Source organism: Sorex araneus, chromosome 2, assembly GCF_027595985.1.
Source record: "Sorex araneus isolate mSorAra2 chromosome 2, mSorAra2.pri, whole genome shotgun sequence".
In the NCBI taxonomy this organism is placed as follows: domain Eukaryota; kingdom Metazoa; phylum Chordata; class Mammalia; order Eulipotyphla; family Soricidae; genus Sorex; species Sorex araneus.
This window is the reverse complement of record NC_073303.1, coordinates 212,199,519-212,219,347: the sequence shown is the minus strand read 5'-3', so window position 1 is coordinate 212,219,347 and position 19,829 is coordinate 212,199,519. Positions and strand designations below refer to the sequence as shown.

The 19,829-nt window shown below is 40.9% G+C and overlaps 1 protein-coding gene across 3 annotated transcripts in view; it reads right to left on the bottom strand.

The window, feature by feature from the left end:
• Positions 1 to 19,241, bottom strand: part of TEX9 (testis expressed 9) — a 32,818-nt gene extending 13,577 nt beyond the window's left edge. For 2 of the 3 annotated variants that reach the window (XR_008628545.1, XM_055127062.1), the window contains exons 1-9: positions 19,174 to 19,241; positions 19,003 to 19,073; positions 15,561 to 15,624; positions 13,222 to 13,301; positions 7,617 to 7,662; positions 6,299 to 6,375; positions 4,984 to 5,159; positions 1,816 to 1,898; positions 1,054 to 1,227 (exon numbers count right to left, since the gene is read on the bottom strand). Coding sequence is in view for 2 of the 3 variants with exons in the window: in XM_055127062.1 (XP_054983037.1) it covers positions 1,054 to 1,227; positions 1,816 to 1,898; positions 4,984 to 5,159; positions 6,299 to 6,375; positions 7,617 to 7,662; positions 13,222 to 13,301; positions 15,561 to 15,624; positions 19,003 to 19,073; positions 19,174 to 19,200 (798 nt within the window). In the remaining variant the exon portion in view is untranslated. The remainder of the gene's footprint in view (positions 1 to 1,053; positions 1,228 to 1,815; positions 1,899 to 4,983; positions 5,160 to 6,298; positions 6,376 to 7,616; positions 7,663 to 13,221; positions 13,302 to 15,560; positions 15,625 to 19,002; positions 19,074 to 19,173) is intronic. The other variant, XM_055127063.1, reaches the window with a different exon arrangement.
• Between the last annotated feature and the right edge of the window lie 588 nt (positions 19,242 to 19,829).

Sequence of the window (19,829 nt, the reverse complement as noted above, 5' to 3'; positions counted from 1 at the left end):
CAGTAGAATGCCTGTAATTTAAAAAAAAAAAGATAGTTTATCTAACATATGTTAGTGAGGATGCAGAAAAACTGGGTACATTTTTAGGAATATAAATGGAAATATTTAGTGGAAATGTAAAAACGATACAACAAATTTACAAAACAGTTGGTGGCTCTTCAAAAGGTTAAGTACAGGTTACTATGTGATTCAACAACTCTATTCCTAGGTATACACCCACAACAAATGAAAAAATATATTCACATAATAAGTTGTACATGAATATTCATTCAAAACAGTCCTTAAGTACAATACTGCCCAAATGCCACCAACTGATGAAGAAATGAACAAAATGTATTAAACCTACAAGAAAAGGTGCATTATGCTATAAAAAGCAGTGAGGTAACTGTGTATATACTCTGATAAACTTGATTAAGCTAAGTGAAAGATGTCAGTCACAGAGCACTACATCACTTGTATCACCTGTATCACTTGTCATCCCGTTGATCTTCGATTTGCTTGAGGTCAACATATTGTCTGATTCTATACAAATTAAATATGCAGAGTAGGCAAATTTATCAAGACAGAAAACAGATTAGAAGTTGCCTCGCCTGGAGGGAATTGGGAAAGGTATGGGGGGTATCTTTCTGGGGATAATGAAAATATTTTAAAACTGAGAATGGTGATAGTTACACAACTCAGTGACTATACTAAAAGACAACAAATTATACACTGAAATGGTGAGATGCACTGGATGTGAATCTTTCAAAGGTGTTTTTTAATAAAAATATCCTTCAATGGCCTGAAGCCACAGTCTAGGTGAGTGGGGCCCAGACCGGCACGGGGCTGGCTGGGTTTGATCCCAGCACCAGACACGGTCTCCCACAAGCAGAGCCAGGGTGAGCGCTGAGCAGGGCCAGGCGTGGCCCAACAAAGAAAATTCTCCCATATTTTGAAAGAAAGGGTTTTGAGTAAATAGAAAGTAGCTTGGACAACGAAAAATGGCATCTATATAGATGTGTAACTATAATATTTTACGGTATTTTGGTTAGGAAAAAATAACAAAATTATTACCCTTTCTACTGAAGACAACTGTTGCTGCAATCTGTCACATTTTTTAGTTGATTCTTCAAAAAGAGTTTTGTATTTTTCTGTTTGAGCCTGTTGCAAATTAATTGTTCGCTGCTGTCGCACACAATCTTCTTCAAAAGTTTTTACTTGAGACTTTAAATTCTGTATTTCATCTTCCTAAAGTTTATAAAATTATAGAGCATGTGAAAAAAGTCCTTAAGATTTGCTATAAAAATTAAGGTAGAGGGGCCGGAGCGATAGCACAGCGGGTAGGGCATTTGCCTTGCACGCGGCCGACCTGGGTTCAATCCCCGGCATCCCATATGGTCCCCCAAGCACCGCCAGGAGTAGTTCCTGAGTGCAAAGCCAGGAGTAACCCCTGAGCATCGCTGGGTGTGACCCAAAAAGCAAAAAAAAAAAAAAAATTAAGGTAGAAAACAAAGAGTTTCAGATTATTGTTGATGAGATATTAACACACCTCATGAAGAAAAATAAATTACATTCCATTTTCATCTTCAGAAATGAAGTTGAATGCTTTATGCTTGTAAATCTAATATAGGCAATGATAATGACTAATAAGAATTTAAAACAATGTAGCTCAATATAAATTTAATATTCCAACAGAGTAATTCGATATTTACAAATTTTGAATTCGAATTAAACTTAAATATATCTCAATACAATTATTATTAAAATGTAACTGAAATTGTTCTTATAAAGTCTTTGACTTATAGGGCATTTATTTTGAGAGGTTTTAAAACTTACCTTTTTATTGCATTCACATACAACATTATCTAATTCTTCTTGCATAACACGGAGTTTAGCCTTTAGAAATCTGATCTGTGCTTCTGTAAATTTAAATAATTATATTTACTGTCTTTCACTGAGTCTAAAAATACCATTAATTACAAGAAATACCATTTGAGTGACAAATTAGTGAAGAATCTAATAGGAAATATAAAACATTAAATGCCCATACTATAATAAAGGTAATGATAAATCCACACAACAGAAAGGATCTGTTTATAGCTCAATACTGAAAGTAACAAAGGGGGACAAAACGTCCCTGAGATTCTAAGTTACAAAAGTCAGTAAGTACTTGCCTAAATTTGCAGACTAAATCAATATTTACCAAGGTGATCCAAAATAGCTCAAACGGGACTTAAAGTGGTCTCAGAGGGGCTGGAGTGATAGCACATCGGGTAGGGCATTTGCCTTGCATGCGGCCCACCTGGGTTCGAATCCCAGCATCCCATATGGTCCCCTGAGCACCGCCAGGGGTAATTCCTGAGTGCAGAGCCAGGAGTGACCCCTGTACATCACCGGGTGTGACCCCCCACAAAAAAAAGTGCAAATAAAATAAAGTGGTCTCAGAGAGGGGATGTCTCAATATTCGGCAAAATCAAGCATAACTCCTTTCTTAGTACTGTAGTTATAACAGATGTCCTAATTTCACAGAAGTAAATAAACAATATACTAATAGCTTACTGATGAAAAAAGACTTGTTCTACAAACTTTCATTAGAATCTACCTTTGGTTATTTTCTTTTGTTTTATTTATCTTTCTCTTTTTTGGGTCACACCCAGAGATACTCCGGAGTTATTACTGGCTCTGCACGCAGGAAATACTCCTGGCGGTGCTTGGGGAACCATATGGGATGCCGAGGATCGAACCCAGGTGCGCTGCACGCAAGGCAAACACGCTACCAGCTATACTATAGCTCTGACCCTGCCCTTTGGTTATCTCATTGCCAGCAAAAGTTTGTTAGTCAATGAAAACTAAACTAAATTTTAAAATCACCTGTAATTCATTCATCAATTAGAAAATAAACATTACATCTCTATTTTATTCCAGGCATAGTAATGATATTATAAGAACAAAGATTTTATCTTCCTGAAGCTTATCTGAGTCAACACTCTGAATTGTCATTAATAAGATAGGATAAACCCTGCAGTGACAGAACCTCTCCATACATACTTCCTACTCTAGAGCCCATCTTAGGAAGTACACCCAGCGATATGATAGCACAGCGGGTAGGGCGTTTGCCTTGCACGCAGCCGACCCGGGTTCGATTCCTCCGTGTCTTTCGAAGAGCCTGGCAAGCTACCAAGAGTATCCTGCCTGCATGGCAGAGCCTGACAAGCTCCCCGTGGCATATTCGATATGCCAAAAACAGTAACAAGTCTCACCATGGAGACGTTACTGGTGCCCGCTCGAGCAAATCTATGAACAACGGGATGACAGTGCTACAGGGCTTGAATGACCTAAACTGCTCTAACCCCACCTAGATCTCTCTAGTCTTACCTTTCATCCTGCCTCATCCACTAGAAGTAAAACACGAAGTATAAAAGCTTATAGCAGTTGGTCTCAGGGGAGAGAAGACTGCAAGAACAGAGTAGTGTGACGTCCTGCATCCTCCTCTCCCCAGTGAAGTCTGAGAATTGCTGGCAAGCAGCACGTGCTCCTTCTCTGGAGCACTCCCCGCCCCTCTCTGTATGACTCCCACTAGTAAGACTTCAGTCCTACAGAGCGCTCCATGCTGTCAAACCACTCTCGCTAAGCAATAATCTGAAATGATAAAATTCACCAAACGGATGAATCCCTGATACCTGGGTTAAGGATCCTGAAAAGGGAAGACAGAGGCAAAGAGGCAAGGTGATTTAGTGATAAGGTAAGAGGGGCAATTTTAAGCATTTATCTTTGCCGGGCTCCTGATTTGGGAGCAGGAGTAACATAACGGGACACCGATGATGGTACTGAAGAGCAGCTCACATCTGACTCCTTGAAGGCATATGAATGGACATATTAAAGGGAAGTTCCTGCTCCACATCCCTTCCCTCCCCATGACTAGACTACGAAGGTTACATAATAAATTTTTATTTTATTAAATGAAAATAGTAAGTGCATAAGACTCATGTCTGACTGTCTAGCATGCAGCACAATAATCATTACACTTAGAAATTGTTAAAATTTTCACACTCAAGAGATTTTTGTTTGTTTAGGGTTGCAACCAGCTGTGCACAGGGCTTACTTTTGGCTCTGCACTTATGGATCACACCCGGCAGGGCTTGGCGAACCATTTGCAGTGCCTGGGCTAAACTGGGGTGGGCTGCATTCAAGGCAAGCCCCTTAACCGCTGTACTATCTGGCACAGAATCAGATTATTTTTTATAATACCCTTTATGATACCTAATACAAACTGCTTAATTTTAAAATAAAAAATTGTATGACAGAGGAGCAAAATTCTTACATAAAGTCACATTCATTATATTCATATATATTCAATTGGCTATTTTTCAGTTCACAGTAGTATAGGTGGCTCGTCATGAGTCAACTATGTTAGAGGTTAATTTTTTTTTCTTTTTTGGTCACACCCGGCAATGCACAGGGGTTACTCCTGGCTCTGCACTCAGAAACCACCCCTGGCAGTGCTCAGAGGACCATATGGGATGCTGGGAATCGAACCCGGGTTGGTCGCATGCAAGGCAAACGCCCTCCCCGCTGTGCTGTCACTCCAGCCCCTAGAGGCTAATTTTTAATATAATGTCTTTAGAGATCTAAACTTGTTATTTTTCTAGAGGTATGCAAAAATGAGTTTATAGGAAAGAGAATTATATTCAATGAAAAACAATGATCTTACCTGATACTATAACAAATCATTTATCCTTTTGTGTTTATTTATGTCCTTTTAAGGGGTATTTTTCTAAGTATCTATTTAATGTGCAATAAATACAATTACGTGAAAAGGAAAGTTAAGGAAAAAAATTTTAATATTTTAATAATCTACCATGATAACCTCATCTATAAACCCACTCATTCCTCCCACAATCATGTCCCGCAAAGTGACTATTAAGCAAATGCAGGATATCCAATACATTTGAAAATAAAAATGTATTAATTATGGAAAAGAATAAAAACAACAAGAAAACTTACCTGTTCCAATGTCATCACTAACACCACAAAAAATATCATCTGTGTCATCAGGTAAGCCTTCTTTTTCCAGCTGCCCTTCAATTTTGCTAATTGTCTGTGCAAGAGAAAAGTCTTTGAAATCATCCGGGATGGCGACATCGTCTACAGTTTGCACGGGCGAGTATTTCAGTGTTAGACTAAAAAACATAAACGGACAAAGCACAAGTTATCAAAGACATTTGTGTAAAGAACTGTGACCCACGGGTCCTCGCGAAGGGAAACTCTGGGTGCCCTGGGAAGGAAGGTGGGACGAGTGCCCACCCTGCGGACGCCCCCGCAGCCACGGCTACACCCCCACCCACCCACCGCCGCGGCCACACCAAGGGCTCGATGCCACTTTACAAAGACTCTGCAGTCACCAAACTGCTAATGATTTCAGGTAGCCCAGTGCCCAGGCTGGGAACTCGTGTTTCTCGGAGTGAGGTGGGCAGCCCTGCCCAGCCCCCATACGTCTGGGAGCCCCTGCGGCCAGGCCCACCTCCCGCGTCTTGTTAACTCCTTGGTCCAGAGCACAGACCCTGAAGTCTCCCGACAGCTGCAGGACACCTCCTGACCCTCTCTACTGAAACCCCAGTACCGGCACAGCCAAGTACAGGGGAAAGGGACATGGAAGCCAACTAAACTCAAAAATAAAAACAATTAACACAGAACTTTCAATTAGCCATAACCGCTTAATAAATTCTTAGACAAGAACTTAACAACCCGTGATCAGATATAATAATGTTCACATCAATCTCATTTTTAATGATATTGGAGTTCTGATATCCAACCAATTTTAATTCCAGAATTTTATCAACCATTGTGACTTTTTGTACATTAAAATAAATTAAAATTTTTTAAATAAGTAAACTATATTCACATGTAAAAAGTATTTGAGATGTTGCAAGTATGCTTAAAAGAACACTTTGTAAATGTTCATAGCTGCTACATTTCTGAGTAATTACTGAAACTGGATAATACATGGTATAATTTATTAACTTATACTTTAATATGTAGTATAACTACATATTATACATATTTCTCAGTATGTATGGATAAGATACATTACATATAGTATACAAATAATGTATATTATCTATATATTGTATCTATGTCATATATTATCTACATATTTTGATATATAAATACATACCAGCATATATAAATAATATATAATTTGTTAAATTTGGAGTAAAAATTATCTGGAGAAAAAGTAAAAGCTTAATAATTAAGGCGCATGATACTGGGAATAATAAAACTGAAAAAAAGAATGCAATCGCTTTTAAATGTGTCATACCTTGAACTTGTCTTCTTTCCCTTAATTGTAGATTGTCGTTTGTTTTGAACCTTATTTGCTGGATCAATGTTGCTGGTCTTTGAGAACATGAAAATAATTTAAGCTATTAATTATATTTTAATTATTTACACAGGAAAGCAATTTGTGTAATATAATTTTGGGTAATATAAGATTGCTACATAGATAAAATGCTATTTTCATGTAATTGATCATATTGTATTTTTAAGGATCCTATAAATGTACAGCTGGAAAAGACATAGAGATCACAATCATGATCACGAAATCCCATTAATCATCAATTTCTTGAGCGGGCTCAGTAACCTCTCATTTCGTCCTTTCCCTGAGATCTTAGAAGTCTCTCTTGACTAGGCCCTCCCAAGATGTCAATGTCAATGTCTCACTGGGGGCTCTTTCAGGGTCAGGGGAATGAGATCCAGCTTGTTACTGGATTTAGCATATGAATACACCATGGGAAGCTTGCAAGGCTGTCCCATGTGGGCAGGAAACTCTCAGAAGCTTGCCAGTTTCTCCCAGAGGGAGAAGTAGGCTACAAGAGACTCTCTGTGACATAGAGATAATTAGGACTAAAAGATTCCAAGGTAAGGAAAGTGAGGCAGAAAGATCTAAGGATGGATAGTCAGCTAACTGGATAAACATTAAACTGGGTTGTTGTGATTCACAGCTTACCTCTCACTTATTTCTCAGACAGGTCTTCATGTACGTGTTGTTCCCTTGGCCCATGTCCCCAAGAGTAGGTAACTGTGCTGTTGCTGTTTGGGGGCCACCCCCCGTGACGCTCCAGGGTTACTCCTGACCCTGCACTCAGGAATTACTCCTGGTAGTGCTGGGGGACCACATGGACACCAGGGATCAAACCCAGGTCGGCCACATGTGGGCAAGTGACCCACCACTGTCCTATCTCTCCCGCCCTGTATGGTGAATATTTTAATGACTGACTAAATATTCTAAATACTTTTCCTAGTATGTGAGTATTTTTTTTTAAAATCGTGTCTTCAATCTGTAAATATTGGGCTTCAGAGAGAAAATTAAAATCCTTAGGCTACAGATTACTTTGTTGGAGTTCTTTCTAATATAACCCCAAATTGTTGCATCATGAAACAACAACCAAAAAAGACTCAATTTATATTAAAGGACTAATTATGTATTTATAAAGCATGAAGGCATCTTTATGTATAAAGGCTTATATCCTATTTTTATACAATCATACCCATTACCCTCTGTTTTAAGAAAAGTGTTTTCTAAAAAAACTAAATTCAACAGATTGCAATTAAATTCACAAAGATGTATTATTTCATACCTTTGTTTCTGAATGGAGATGAACTGTTCCTTCAGATAGTAAATCTCTACAGACAAAAAATAAATATTATTTATTAATGACAGAAGACTGAGACATAATAAAAGTCAAAAGAAATTACATTTGGAAAGAAAATACGCAACTCTGAGATATATCTTTCTATAATTCTAGGGGTTTTTGTATTTTGGGGCTTTGTTTTGTTTTGGGGCCACATTGGTGTGATGTTCCTGGCTTTGCACTCAGGAATTACTCATGGTGGTGCTCAGGGAATAACATGGGATGCTGGGGATTGAACCCAGGTCGGCCGTGTGCAAGGCAAGAGCCCTACCTACTGGACTACTGCTCCAATCCCTAAAATTCTAATTTTGCACATATTGATTTATTTTGGATTAAGTATCACAAACAAGATTTGGTTAAATTCACCTTTCAGAAAATATATAATACCAGTATTTTGTAAAAAAACCATAGCACAAATATTAACAAGTGCAATGCATAAAAAGTGATATATTGAGTATACACAGAATACAAGGGCTGGAGCGATAGCACAGCGGGTAGGGTGTTTGCCTTGCATGCGGCTGACCCAAGTTCGATTCCTCCATCCCTCTTGGAGAGCCCAGCAAGTTACCAAGAGTATCTCACCTGCACGGCAGAGCCTGGCAAGCTACTTGTGGCGTATTCGATATGCCAAAAACAGTAACAACAAGTCTCACTTAAAGATGTTACTGGTGCCCGCTCGAGCAAATCGATGAGCAATGGGATGACAGTGACAGTGATACAGTGACACAGAATACAAAATGATTCATTGTATGGTTTTTCATTATAAATTCATGAAATGATACATTTCCTAATGCATTTCTATACCTGATAAGTAAATATCTATGAAGCTAGGAATTATGGCTGCCTGTTTATGCCTCTATTTCTAGTTCTTAGCACCGGACATATCTTTATAGAAACTTTATAGAAAACTACCATGCTTAATGAGCGAATATAATAGTCCTGGTAGCCCAGCCCCTATCTTCTCTATAACCTCTCAGCTAGAGTAGAGACACCAAGATAATGATGTTTAATGAGTTCAAAAAATTGTGGTAATCATTAAATCACAAGAAAATATGAGAGCAGAAATGAGAAAACTACAATCAGAAGTGAGAGAGATGGGCTCGTAGTACAGCAGGTAGGGCAAATGCCTTGCATGCATACAACCTAGGTTCAATCCCTGGCACCCCATATGGTCTCTGAGCACTTCCAGGACTGATTCCTGAGCACAGAGCCAGGAGTAAGCCCTGAGCATTTCCAGGTGGGCCCAAAAAACAAAAATAATTACTTAATTTTTTTAAATAAAAAAATTGCAGAAGTGAGAGAACTGAGGAGTATGGTTGTTGCGAAAAGAGAAATAAAAAACTCAATGGAAGGCCTCAGGAGCAAAAGAAAAGCAGATGAAAAAAAAATGGTGAGTTCTAACATGAGATGCAGGAAACCTCAAGGAAATAAAAAAAAACGTGAGGACAAAAGTCTGAAAAGAAATGAACAGGGAGCTGGAGCGATAGCACAGCGGGTTGGGCGTTTGCCTTGCACGCAGCCGACCCGGGTTCGAATCCCAGCATCCCATATGGTCCCCTGAGCACCGCCAGGAGTAATTCCTGAGTGTAGAACCAGGAGTATCCCCTGTGCATCGCCGGGTGTGACCCAAAAGGAAAAAAAAAAGAAATCAATAGCACACCACAGAGAACTACAAGATAGTTCAAGAGGAACAATATAAGAATCATTGAAACCCCTAAGGAACAAGAAGGTGAATTCAATAAAGAATCACTAATCAAATAAATCACAGAAAAGAATTTCCCAGAATTGGGGAGTGTAGGCACCTAGATTCAAGAGGCCAAAGGTTTCCAGTGAAAACAGACGGAAAATTTAAAAATCTGAAACACATTTTAATCAGAATGACAAAAGCTAAAGATAGAGATTTGCAGCAAGTTCATTTCAATGATTCCTATATTGCTACATCCACTGGATAAATCAACTAGGCAAAAACTCAGTAAGAAAACACTGGCCTTAAAGAAAAGAATGGGAGAGATGGGCAGCACTATTTACAATAGGTTAAGCCTGGAAAGAAAAAAAAACAAACGTCCAGGAACAGATAACTGGATAAAGAAACTATAGTATACATATACAATGGAATATTATTCAGTCATAAGAAAAGAAAAAGGGGCAAAGAGAGAGTACATTACCTTGCATGCCATCTGGGTTAGATCCCAGTCCTGCCCGTGATACCCCCAGCAACACCAAGAGTGGTCTCTGACCACAAAGCAATGAATAAATCCTGAGCACACATGGATGTGGTATAAGAACAAAAAACCACAAAGGGAAAGATGAAAGCATGCAACCTGCCACTACATGGGCGGAACTGGAGAGTGTCAAGCGGAGTGAAGTTGTGGCATTCATGCCCAATTCACCCCGCTTAATCAGTGGCTGAATAAGTAGCCGTACTCCTACATTCTAAAAAAAAGTCTGAGTGAAGTTAGTCAAAAGAAGAAAGACAGATAGAAAATGATCTCTTAGTGTGGGGGAAATTGTCTGCCAGGAGGCAGGAGGAGGGGGGTGATACTGGGGAAACTGGTGGTGGAAAACGTGCACTGGTGGAGGGATGGGTGCTGGACCACTGTATGGCTGAAACTCAAACATGAAAGCTTTGTAACTGTATCTCACGGCGATTCAATAACAAAAAAAAATTTTTTTAAAGGAAACACTAATGATCTCTTTCACATACGTGGGATATAAATAAATATAGCAAAGCAATATAGAATCTTTAAAGGCAACATAGCCTGAGAATTAGTCCGTAAAACAGAAGCTACCCTGGCAAGGGGGATCAGGGACTGGACAATGGAACAGTGGTGGAGAGAAACGGATACTGGTGGAGAGTATCTCATGGAGCCCTGAGATACTGGAGAGTAACTCATGGAGCCCTGCCATCGACAGCACTGCAAACCAGGGCGCCAGAACAAACAGAACAGATCCCTTCCTCAGGTGCAGCAGAGCGAATTCTTTTCCTAGTTTCTATTCATGAGGAAAAAAAAAAAACCTCACAGTATTCTGATGATTTTTGTTAAACCTCACCATGAAAAGATTGTGCGTAATATGATTGAAATGTTTTGCCTGGTAAACCCGACTACTAGCAGATTGAACAACATGAGTCAAGTAGTATATAGGTTTTCAACATCAGGATTATTCTACCAAACAATATGATAGTCATACCAAAGGTTAGTTTCCTTGTAGTATCATATATGTTGTTCAACCTGCTAGTGAATCATCATTGGTGCAAGTTGAAATGGATTGTCCCTTACAGAGTTAACTCTTAACTTCAGTAATTCCCACCTAAACAAGGACCATGTTTCACAAGGTGAGACATTATTCAAAGAGTAGCGTTGGGGCTGGAGCGATAGCACAGCGGGTAGGGCGTTTGCCTTGCACGTGGCCGACCCGGGTTCTAATCCCAGCATCCCATATGGTCCCCTGAGCACCGCCAGGGGTAATTCCTGAGTGAAGAGCCAGGAGTAACCCCTGTGCATCGCCGGGTGTGACCCAAAAACCAAAAAAAAAAAAAAAAAAGAGTAGCGTTAAAAAAAATAAAAAATAAAAAATCACCTGACATAGGTAAAAAGAAATGTCAGCACCACTTAAGGAAAGTTAAGTAAAAGAAAGCCAACAGATTTATTTTTATGCTTGTGAAATCAGTCTCTCACTTGTTTCAACAAAAACCAGGGAATAGCTATTATTACCCTCATGCAATCTTTTAATTTACCAGATAAAAGTCAAGCCTGATCTTATTGGTAATCCAAATTTTGAAATTTAAATTGACTCAATTTTCTCTAAAATATCAGAGCATGAATTATATAAAATAGACTAGTAGTTTCATGTTATATGTGCACATATCCATATGTAAAATGATGGTGGAAACATCTTATGAAAAAAATTTTAATTTTAAAATAAAAACTGAAAAACTACATATCAGGCATGTGTATAGTCTTGAAGTCAGAATCTAATTTCGTACATACCATCATTCCACCAGCAGCTGCACTTATGTACTAATGCTATCCAAACTTACTTATTTTGGGTTTATTTGCATATAATTTAAATATAATTAAAAATTTTGGTCTATGTTTCTGCAAATTCTTATAAACTTATGCGCCATGCAGTACCAAGATGTAGAATATTTCCACCATCCTCAAAAATTTTCTGATGTCTCTGTAAAATAGTGCCTCCCACACAACCACTAATCTGATTTTTTTGTATGGTTTTGCTTGTTCAGTATGTGAAATAAGTGAAACTATACACTGTGTAGTCTGGCTTATTCTCAGCAGCTCTATTGCTGCTGTATCAGTAGCTCACTGCTTTGGACCGCCAAGTCGTATTCCTTTACAGGGATACTACCATATCCTGTTGAACCAGTCACCTGTTAACGGATATTTGAGCTATTTCCAGCTTTTAGTAATTAGGAATTAAAGGCAAAAACTGATATACATATTTTCATATTTTTGCGTACACTAATATTCACATCTCTAGGCTACAGTCAGTTCTGTGTCCTGTCACAGTTATTTTTCAAGACTATTTCTTTATTCTATTTATCCAAACACCTCACTCCCTTCTCTTGTGCCACTCTTTCAATCTAAAAACATGTTACTCCATAATGCCCAAAAGGAGAGAGAGAGAGACAGAGACAGAGACAGAAACAGATAGACAGACAGGCAGACAAAGAAGAAAAGCACCTGCCATAGAGGCCAGCTGAGGGGTGGGAAGGGCTGGCAGGAGGGGTTTGAGTGTACTGATGGTGGGAAATGTACATTGGTGGAGGGATGGATGTTGGAACACTGTATGACTGAAACCTGATCATGAAAGCTTTCTAACTGTGTATCTCATGAGGATTCAATTTAAATAACTAAATACAGAAATATCGAAAAAAAAGTGATACTCTGAGGTTGTGCAGTTTCTATAGGGAGACTATATCATTTGTTGGAACTTTGCTCTGAGCCATTTTATCCAGTCGGGAAGTTTCCCTATGTGTCACTTAATGTACCATTTAATGATTGTTGCCTAAATAACAGTCAACTGAAAAGTTTTATTAGTAGTTGTAAGTAAGTAGTAAGTCTAAACTGTGTACCTCAAGGATTTTGTACATCAAAGATTTTTCTCAATTTCATCTCACAGTTTTGAGATCTAGAAGCAGCCAGCTCTACAAAGGAAGGCAGTTAAGAGAAATGGCACTAACAAAGAAGATATTTAAATCAACAGAACAGAACTGAGAATTCAAAAATAAAATCATGTCTCTCTGGGCAGCTGGTTTGTGTCGAGGGTGCCAAGACCATTTAATGGGGTAAAAGTCTTTTCAAAAAATAATGGTGAAATAACTAAAAGATCTATCCACATAGTTGGTCTTTACCTTATGTCATATAGAAAATTAACTCAAATTGGATCAATCAAATATAGCAGTTAAAACTACAAGACTCTCTTAGAACAAAACACAGGGGTAAATCTTAGTCGTCTTTTTTTTTTATCTCTTGGAGTCTGTATATAGAATATAGCATTAATTTAGCATTGTATAGTATTTAAAGTGACTTACCTTAAACTGTAATCATCTTCCTCGTCGTAGGATTTAACTTCTGTTGAAAGAGGTCTAGATCGAAGCTCTTGCTGATCTCTCTAGTTAAATGAATAAAGGCAAGTTATAAAAAGAGTCATTAGTCCTTTGAGAGCTTCCACAATTTCCTGAATTTCTACAAATTCAAGGCATAGGATCTTAATGTTACTATATGAAAATATAGTCCATAACAATACACTTCAAGCTTTTATTTGTTCTAGGTTTAAAAAGTTAATTCAAAGGTAAAATACAAGTGTGTCAATGTCTTTGTCTTATCTACTGCTTCCCACATAAGATTCTTTCACTTGTATTAACATGCAAAGAAAATCAGACTTGGAAGAAATGAAAACATAAGCCCATTTAATAGGTAGGAAAATGTTTCAAATTAAGCATAGTCTCTATGCCATTTATTCAAGATTTATCTTTCTAAATATCCCTTTACTCAATATTTAATATTCCTAAAGTAGCAAATGATGGTTTCGTATAAGGCACTAAATTTTACATTTTCCAGTTTTTGCCTGCCTCCATCACCTCTACATTTCATCAGGTAAGGATAGTGAGGTTAGATTTGAAAAAAAAATTAAAAAGTAATGAAAAATTATGGAAAGCAGCTGCTTTATACTTGCAATGCCCCTTATTATAACATATCAATTAATAATGAGAAGGCTTCTACTTAGGAAAAGATTTTTTAATTGGCTTTGGGGTCACACCTGGCAATGCTTAGGGGTTACTCCTGGCTCTGCTCTCAGGAATTACTCCTGGCGTTGCATGTGGGGGACCATACAGGATGCCAGGGATCGAACCTGAGTCAGCTACATACAAGGCAAATGCCCTACCCACTGTACTATTGCTCCGGCCCCAAGAAAGGATACTTACCATTCAATTTAGTACTCAGACCTGGAGCAAAAATATGCTTCCTAATTTAAAAAAATCTATTATGGTCTAGTCCTAAGAACATGTGTTATATCACACTGCAGAGTTTAAGAAACAAATTACTGGAGGCCCCGGTGAGACCACCAGCGCATGCTCCAGAAGCAACAACTAAGTCCTGGGAGTAGCTCCTGAGCACCACTGAGTGAGGCCCAAACACAAAAAACACAAGAAATAAATTACTATCAAAGTATTAGTGATGGTTGTATTATTTAACTTTTGTCCAGAAATAGTTTAACTGCTATCTTTTGATAATTTTATATTGCAGCAGTAATACTGAACATTATTAAATACTAGTTTTCTCGGCATGGTACTGGAACAAAGCCAGAGGCCGCAGACCAATGGAACAAGGTGGAATATTCTGACACACACCCTCAAATATATGATCATCTAATCTTTCATAAGGGAGCAAGAAATGTGAAGTGGAGCACGGAAAGCCTCTTTAACAAATGGTGCTGGCAAAACTGGACAGTTACATGCAAAAAAAAAAAATGGGCTGAGATCTCTACCTAACACCATGTACAAAAGTCAGATCAAAAGGGATTAAAGACCTTAACATCAGACTAGAATCCATAAGGTACATTGAAGACAAGGTTGGCCAAATCTTCCACGACATCGAAGCTAAGTATCATGTTAAGTGAAATGAGTCAGAAAGAGAGGGACAGACATAGAAAGACTGCACTCATCTGTGGAATATAAAGTAACAGAATAGGAGACTAACACCCAAGAGTAGTAGAGATAAGGACCAGGAGGTTTGCCCCACGGCTTGGAAGACGGCCTCACATGCTGGGGGAAAAGGCAGCTCACATAGAGAAGGGAACACCAAGTAAAGGGTGCTAGGAGGACCCGCTCGAGTTGAGAGATGCATGCCGAAAGTAGACTATAGACCGAATACCATGGCCACTCAATACCTCTATTGCAAACCACAATACCCAAAAGGAGAGAGAGAACAAAGGGAATGCCCTGCCGCATTCTGAGTGGGGGGGGGAGGGGGCATGGGGTGGAAGTGGGGGAGGGATACTGGCACCATTGGTGGAGAATGGGCACTGGTGGAGGGATGGGTACTCGATCATTGTATGACTGAAACACAAGCACAAAAGTTTTTAAGTCTGTAACTGTACCTCACAGTGATTCACTAATAAAAAACAAATAAAAATAATTAAAATACTAGTTTTCTGAATAACCATATGACCAAAGCATCTAAAACAGTTTTTCAATGGCTCTTAGAAAATGCATTCTTACCAAAAACATATACACATATACATACATAGATTCGTGTTCAATTAGGATTAAACCATTAAACTGAAAATTTGTACAAAACTTAAGCTTTGAGAAATTTTGGTATTTATGCTTTATAACAAATTAGTAATAATAATTGTTCAATAACTTACAATTACTTCTTCAGCTTGTCTAACCAAATCAGCTGTTTTTGCCTCCAATTCTGCATTTAAACGCCTAAAAACACAAAGTAATTTAAAGATTATTGTAAAGTCTAGCAAAAGTTAAATTTCAGTCACAACTCTTCAGCAAATGAACAAATCAAAACCTGCCAAAATATACGCACGGCATTTTAATTCTAAAATGAACTAAATGAACCACTAGAATAGTTTCTGCCAATCCATACAGCTACTCTTCTTTTCTGTCAAAACCTCAATCTAAATTCTGCATCTCTACTGTGTAATGACTTATTTTGGGAGAACAAATTGGGTTGTTTCAACTCAGTTTGTCTCTCCATCTTCTTGAAATTAATGCAAACTGGAGGCAGGAGGGACAGCCCCGTAAGGAAAAGGTCTGTTTGGGTTGAGGTATAGCTGGGGTCAGAACATCTAAGATTAAGTAAGCACACTTTAACATCAGCTTCATCAAAAACTAAAGGCAGGGGCTGGAGAGATAGCACAGCGGGTAGGGCGTTTGCCTTGCACGCGCCAGACCCGGGTTCAAATCCCAGCATCCCATATGGTCCCCTGAGAACAGCCAGGGGTAATTCCTGAGTGCAGAGCCAGGAGTAACCCCTGTGCATTGCCAAGTGTGACCCAAAAAGCAAAAAAAAAAAAAAAAAAAACTAAAGGCAATCATTACCTCCACCAGCCAATCCATCTAAAATTTTTTTCAAATGTATTTGGAATCTAGCAAGAAGTATTGTCTAGGCCCACTTAAACTGCAAGAATGACAATGTCATTGAAGGAAACTGTTTTAAAGGGAAAATTATTCATGGTCCTACCACCGTCATTCAACCACTTTTATTTTCAAGATTCCTTTTTAACTTTCATCTGTTATTTACAAAATGTTTTACAAAAGTTTTGTTTACAAAATTTTGTACTATGCTTGACCGTAATAACATCAAGAGAATGTTTTGTTTTTGTTTTTGTTTTTTTGATTTTTAGGTCACACTCGGCAATGCACAGGGGTTACTCCTGGCTCTACACTCAGGAATTACCCCTGGAGCTGCTCTGGGGACCATATGGGATGCTGGGAATCAAACCCGGGTTGGCCTCGTGCAAGGCAAACGCCCTACCCACTGTGCTATCGCTCCAGCCCCCATAAAGAGAATATGTTTATCTCTATAAAAATCTTTATAGTTAATGTCATGAGTGGCTAAAATTACTCTTCTAATAAGTTGTGATCAACATAATAACTCAACTGTCTACTGTTCAGTACCTTTTCCACTGTTTTTTGTTTGTTTGTTGGGTCACACCCAGCGATGCTCAGGGGTTACTCCTGGGTCTGCACTCAGGAATCACTCCTGGGGTGGTACTCGGGGGACCACATGGGATGCTGGGAATCAAACCCGGGTTGGCTGTGTGCAAGGCAAACACCCTACCCGCTGTGCCCTCACTCCAACCCCCTACCTTTTCCACTTTTAAAGTCTAATAATGTAATAAACATCCTCAGAAGTATATATTTTATTCATAGGATACAGTACTACTTCAAGTTTCTTTCAAAATTATCTAAAGGAAATTATCGTGACCACCTGTGTAAATGGCCATGCACTGTATTAGTGAAAGGGAAGCTTCAATCGCATCAAGATATCAATTCTTTATGCATAAATACAATGTAACTGGCATTTACAAGTAGACAGCTGGAAGAGCAGGCTTGCCCCACCAGTCATCAAGTTGAATTGAAACAGATGTCACACATCATTTATTTATTATTTATTTATCATTAAACTCTCTGGTTTCATAATACAGGCATGAAGCTTGGGAAATCTGCCGATGTAAGTGATCAGCATATTGTTAGCTTAGCTTCTCGATCATTATTTCCTCCAACTATTTTGACATTAACTGATTGGAGAAACTTTTGGATTAGCGTGCATGTGAAGTGGTGTATTTTGATGAATGAATAAACAATGGCTTGATACCAAGACAACATATGGTAAAATACTGAGCTCAGAATCTCGCTGATAAGAATAACTATACACATTCTGCCTAGTGAATAGGTCTTAGGAGCTTGAGCAGCACCAGAGAGCTACTGTGTTCTTTTCTAGACCTCAGGTGTCTTATACACCTCATGAGGTTAACAACTGAATACTTTCATCACAGAACATCTGCCAAACACATCGGGAAGATGTCTGACTTTAAACTGGACCACCTACATCCCTAAACACATACCACAACCAGGAGTCAGATACACGCTTACAGAACTCAGTTCACCTAACCAACATGAACACTTGGTCCTACTGTCTGACAATGAAAGCAACTGACTTGGGTTGAGCACAGCACACTTGAACAAAGCTCATGCATTATTCCACAACAGCAAGGCACAATCCTCTTCCTCTCCCCTCTCCCCTGTCCTCTCTCCTCTCCCCTCCCCTCTCCTCTCTCCTCTCCTCTCCCCTGACCTCTCTCCTCTCTCCTCTCCCCTTTCTCCACTCCCCTGTCCTCTCTCCTCTCTCCTTTCCCCTCTCCCCTCTCCCCTGTCCTCTCCCTGCTCGCCTGTCCTCTCCCCTCTCCCCTGCCCTCTCTACTCTCCCTTCTCTCCTCTCCCCTCTCTCCTCTCCCCTGTCCTCTCTCCTCTCCCCTCTCTCCACTCCCCTGTCCTCTCTCCTCTCTCCTTTCCCCTCTCCCCTGTCCTCTCCCTGCTCGCCTGTCCTCTCCCCTCTCCCCTGTCCCCTCTCCTCTCTCCTCTCTCTCCCTTCTCTCCTCTCCCTGTCCTCTCTCCCCTCTCCTCTCCTCTCTCCTCTCCTCTCTCCTCCTCTCCCCTGTCCTCTCTCCTCTCTTCTCCCCTCTCCCCTTTCCTCTCTCCTCTCCCTGTCCTCTCTCCTCTCTTCTCCCCTCTCCCCTTTCCTCTCTCCTCTCCCTGTCCTCTCTCCTCTCTTCTCCCCTCTCCCCTTTTCTCTCTCCTCTCTCCTCATCTCCCCTGTCCTCTCTCCTCTCTTCTCCCCTCTCCCCTTTCCTCTCTCCTCTCCCTGTCCTCTCTCCTCTCTTCTCCCCTCTCCCCTTTTCTCTCTCCTCTCCTCTCTCCTCCTCTCCCCTGTCCTCTCTCCTCTCTTCTCCCCTCTCCCCTTTCCTCTCTCCTCTCCCTGTCCTCTCTCCTCTCTTCTCCCCTCTCCCCTTTTCTCTCTCCTCTCCCCTCTCCCCTGTCCTCTCTCCTCTCCCCTCTCCCCTCTCCCCTGTCCTCTCTCTTCTCCTCTCCCCTGTCCTCTCCCCTCTTGCTCTCTCTCCCATACACCCTCCAAACCCTCCAAGCAAACTCCCTTTCCCCTCCCTGCCGTCCCCCCAGAGCCCCTGAACCCTGGGTCCCGCGGGGCCCGGGAAGGCGGGCGGGGGGCCGGCGGCCGGGGCGGGGTGGGGGAGGGCCCGCCCCTCCCCCCCCCCCCCCCCCCGGGGTCCGTACTTGTAGGCTTCCTCCCGGGCCAGCAGGTCCCGCGGGCGCGGCGGGGGCCGAGAGCCCGGCACGCTCCGTCCCTGCAAAAGAGACAGAGCTTCAGGCCGGGGTCCGAGAACAGCCGCCCCGCCGCCCTCCCCCGAGAGCGGCTCGCGACCCGGACCCGCCGCCTCAACCGACCCGGGGGCCGGAACCGCGGCCCGCCATCTTTGGCGCCTGAGACGCCGTTACCGAGGCAACCTGGCACCCTCCCGCGAGACCTGGCACATCCCGCGCGATCTCCCTCCCCTTCTTTCCCCCCCTCCCCCCCGCTGCGAGGGGGGGGGAGGGAGCAGCGAACAGTTCAGGGAGGGAGTGGGAGGGGCGAGCCCTGCACCTGCCGCGGGGCTCCAGCCCAGGAACCCAGGGGGGGATGCGCATATGATTTCTTGAGGTTCAGGCTGCTTGCAACCCACGTGGGCAGGTCTGTTTTTAATATTCAGGAATATTTATATTTTAATATCCAGGAAGCAAGCTCTGAAGAAGTGTCTGCATATTATCATGCCAAGTGAAGTGAGTCAGAAAGAGAGAGGCAGACTTAGAGGGACTGCACTCATTTGTGGAGTGTAGGGTAGCGTCATGTGAGGCTGACACCCGAGGACAGTAGATACAAGGGCCAGGGGGATTGCCCCATAGCTGGAAGACTGCTTCATGAGCGGAGGGGAGAAGGCAGATGGAATAGAGAAGGGATCACTAAGAAAATGATGGCTGGAGGAACCAGTTGGGATGGGAGATGCATGCAGAAAGTAGATAATGGACAAAACATGATGACCTCTCAGTGTCTGTGTTGCAAGCCA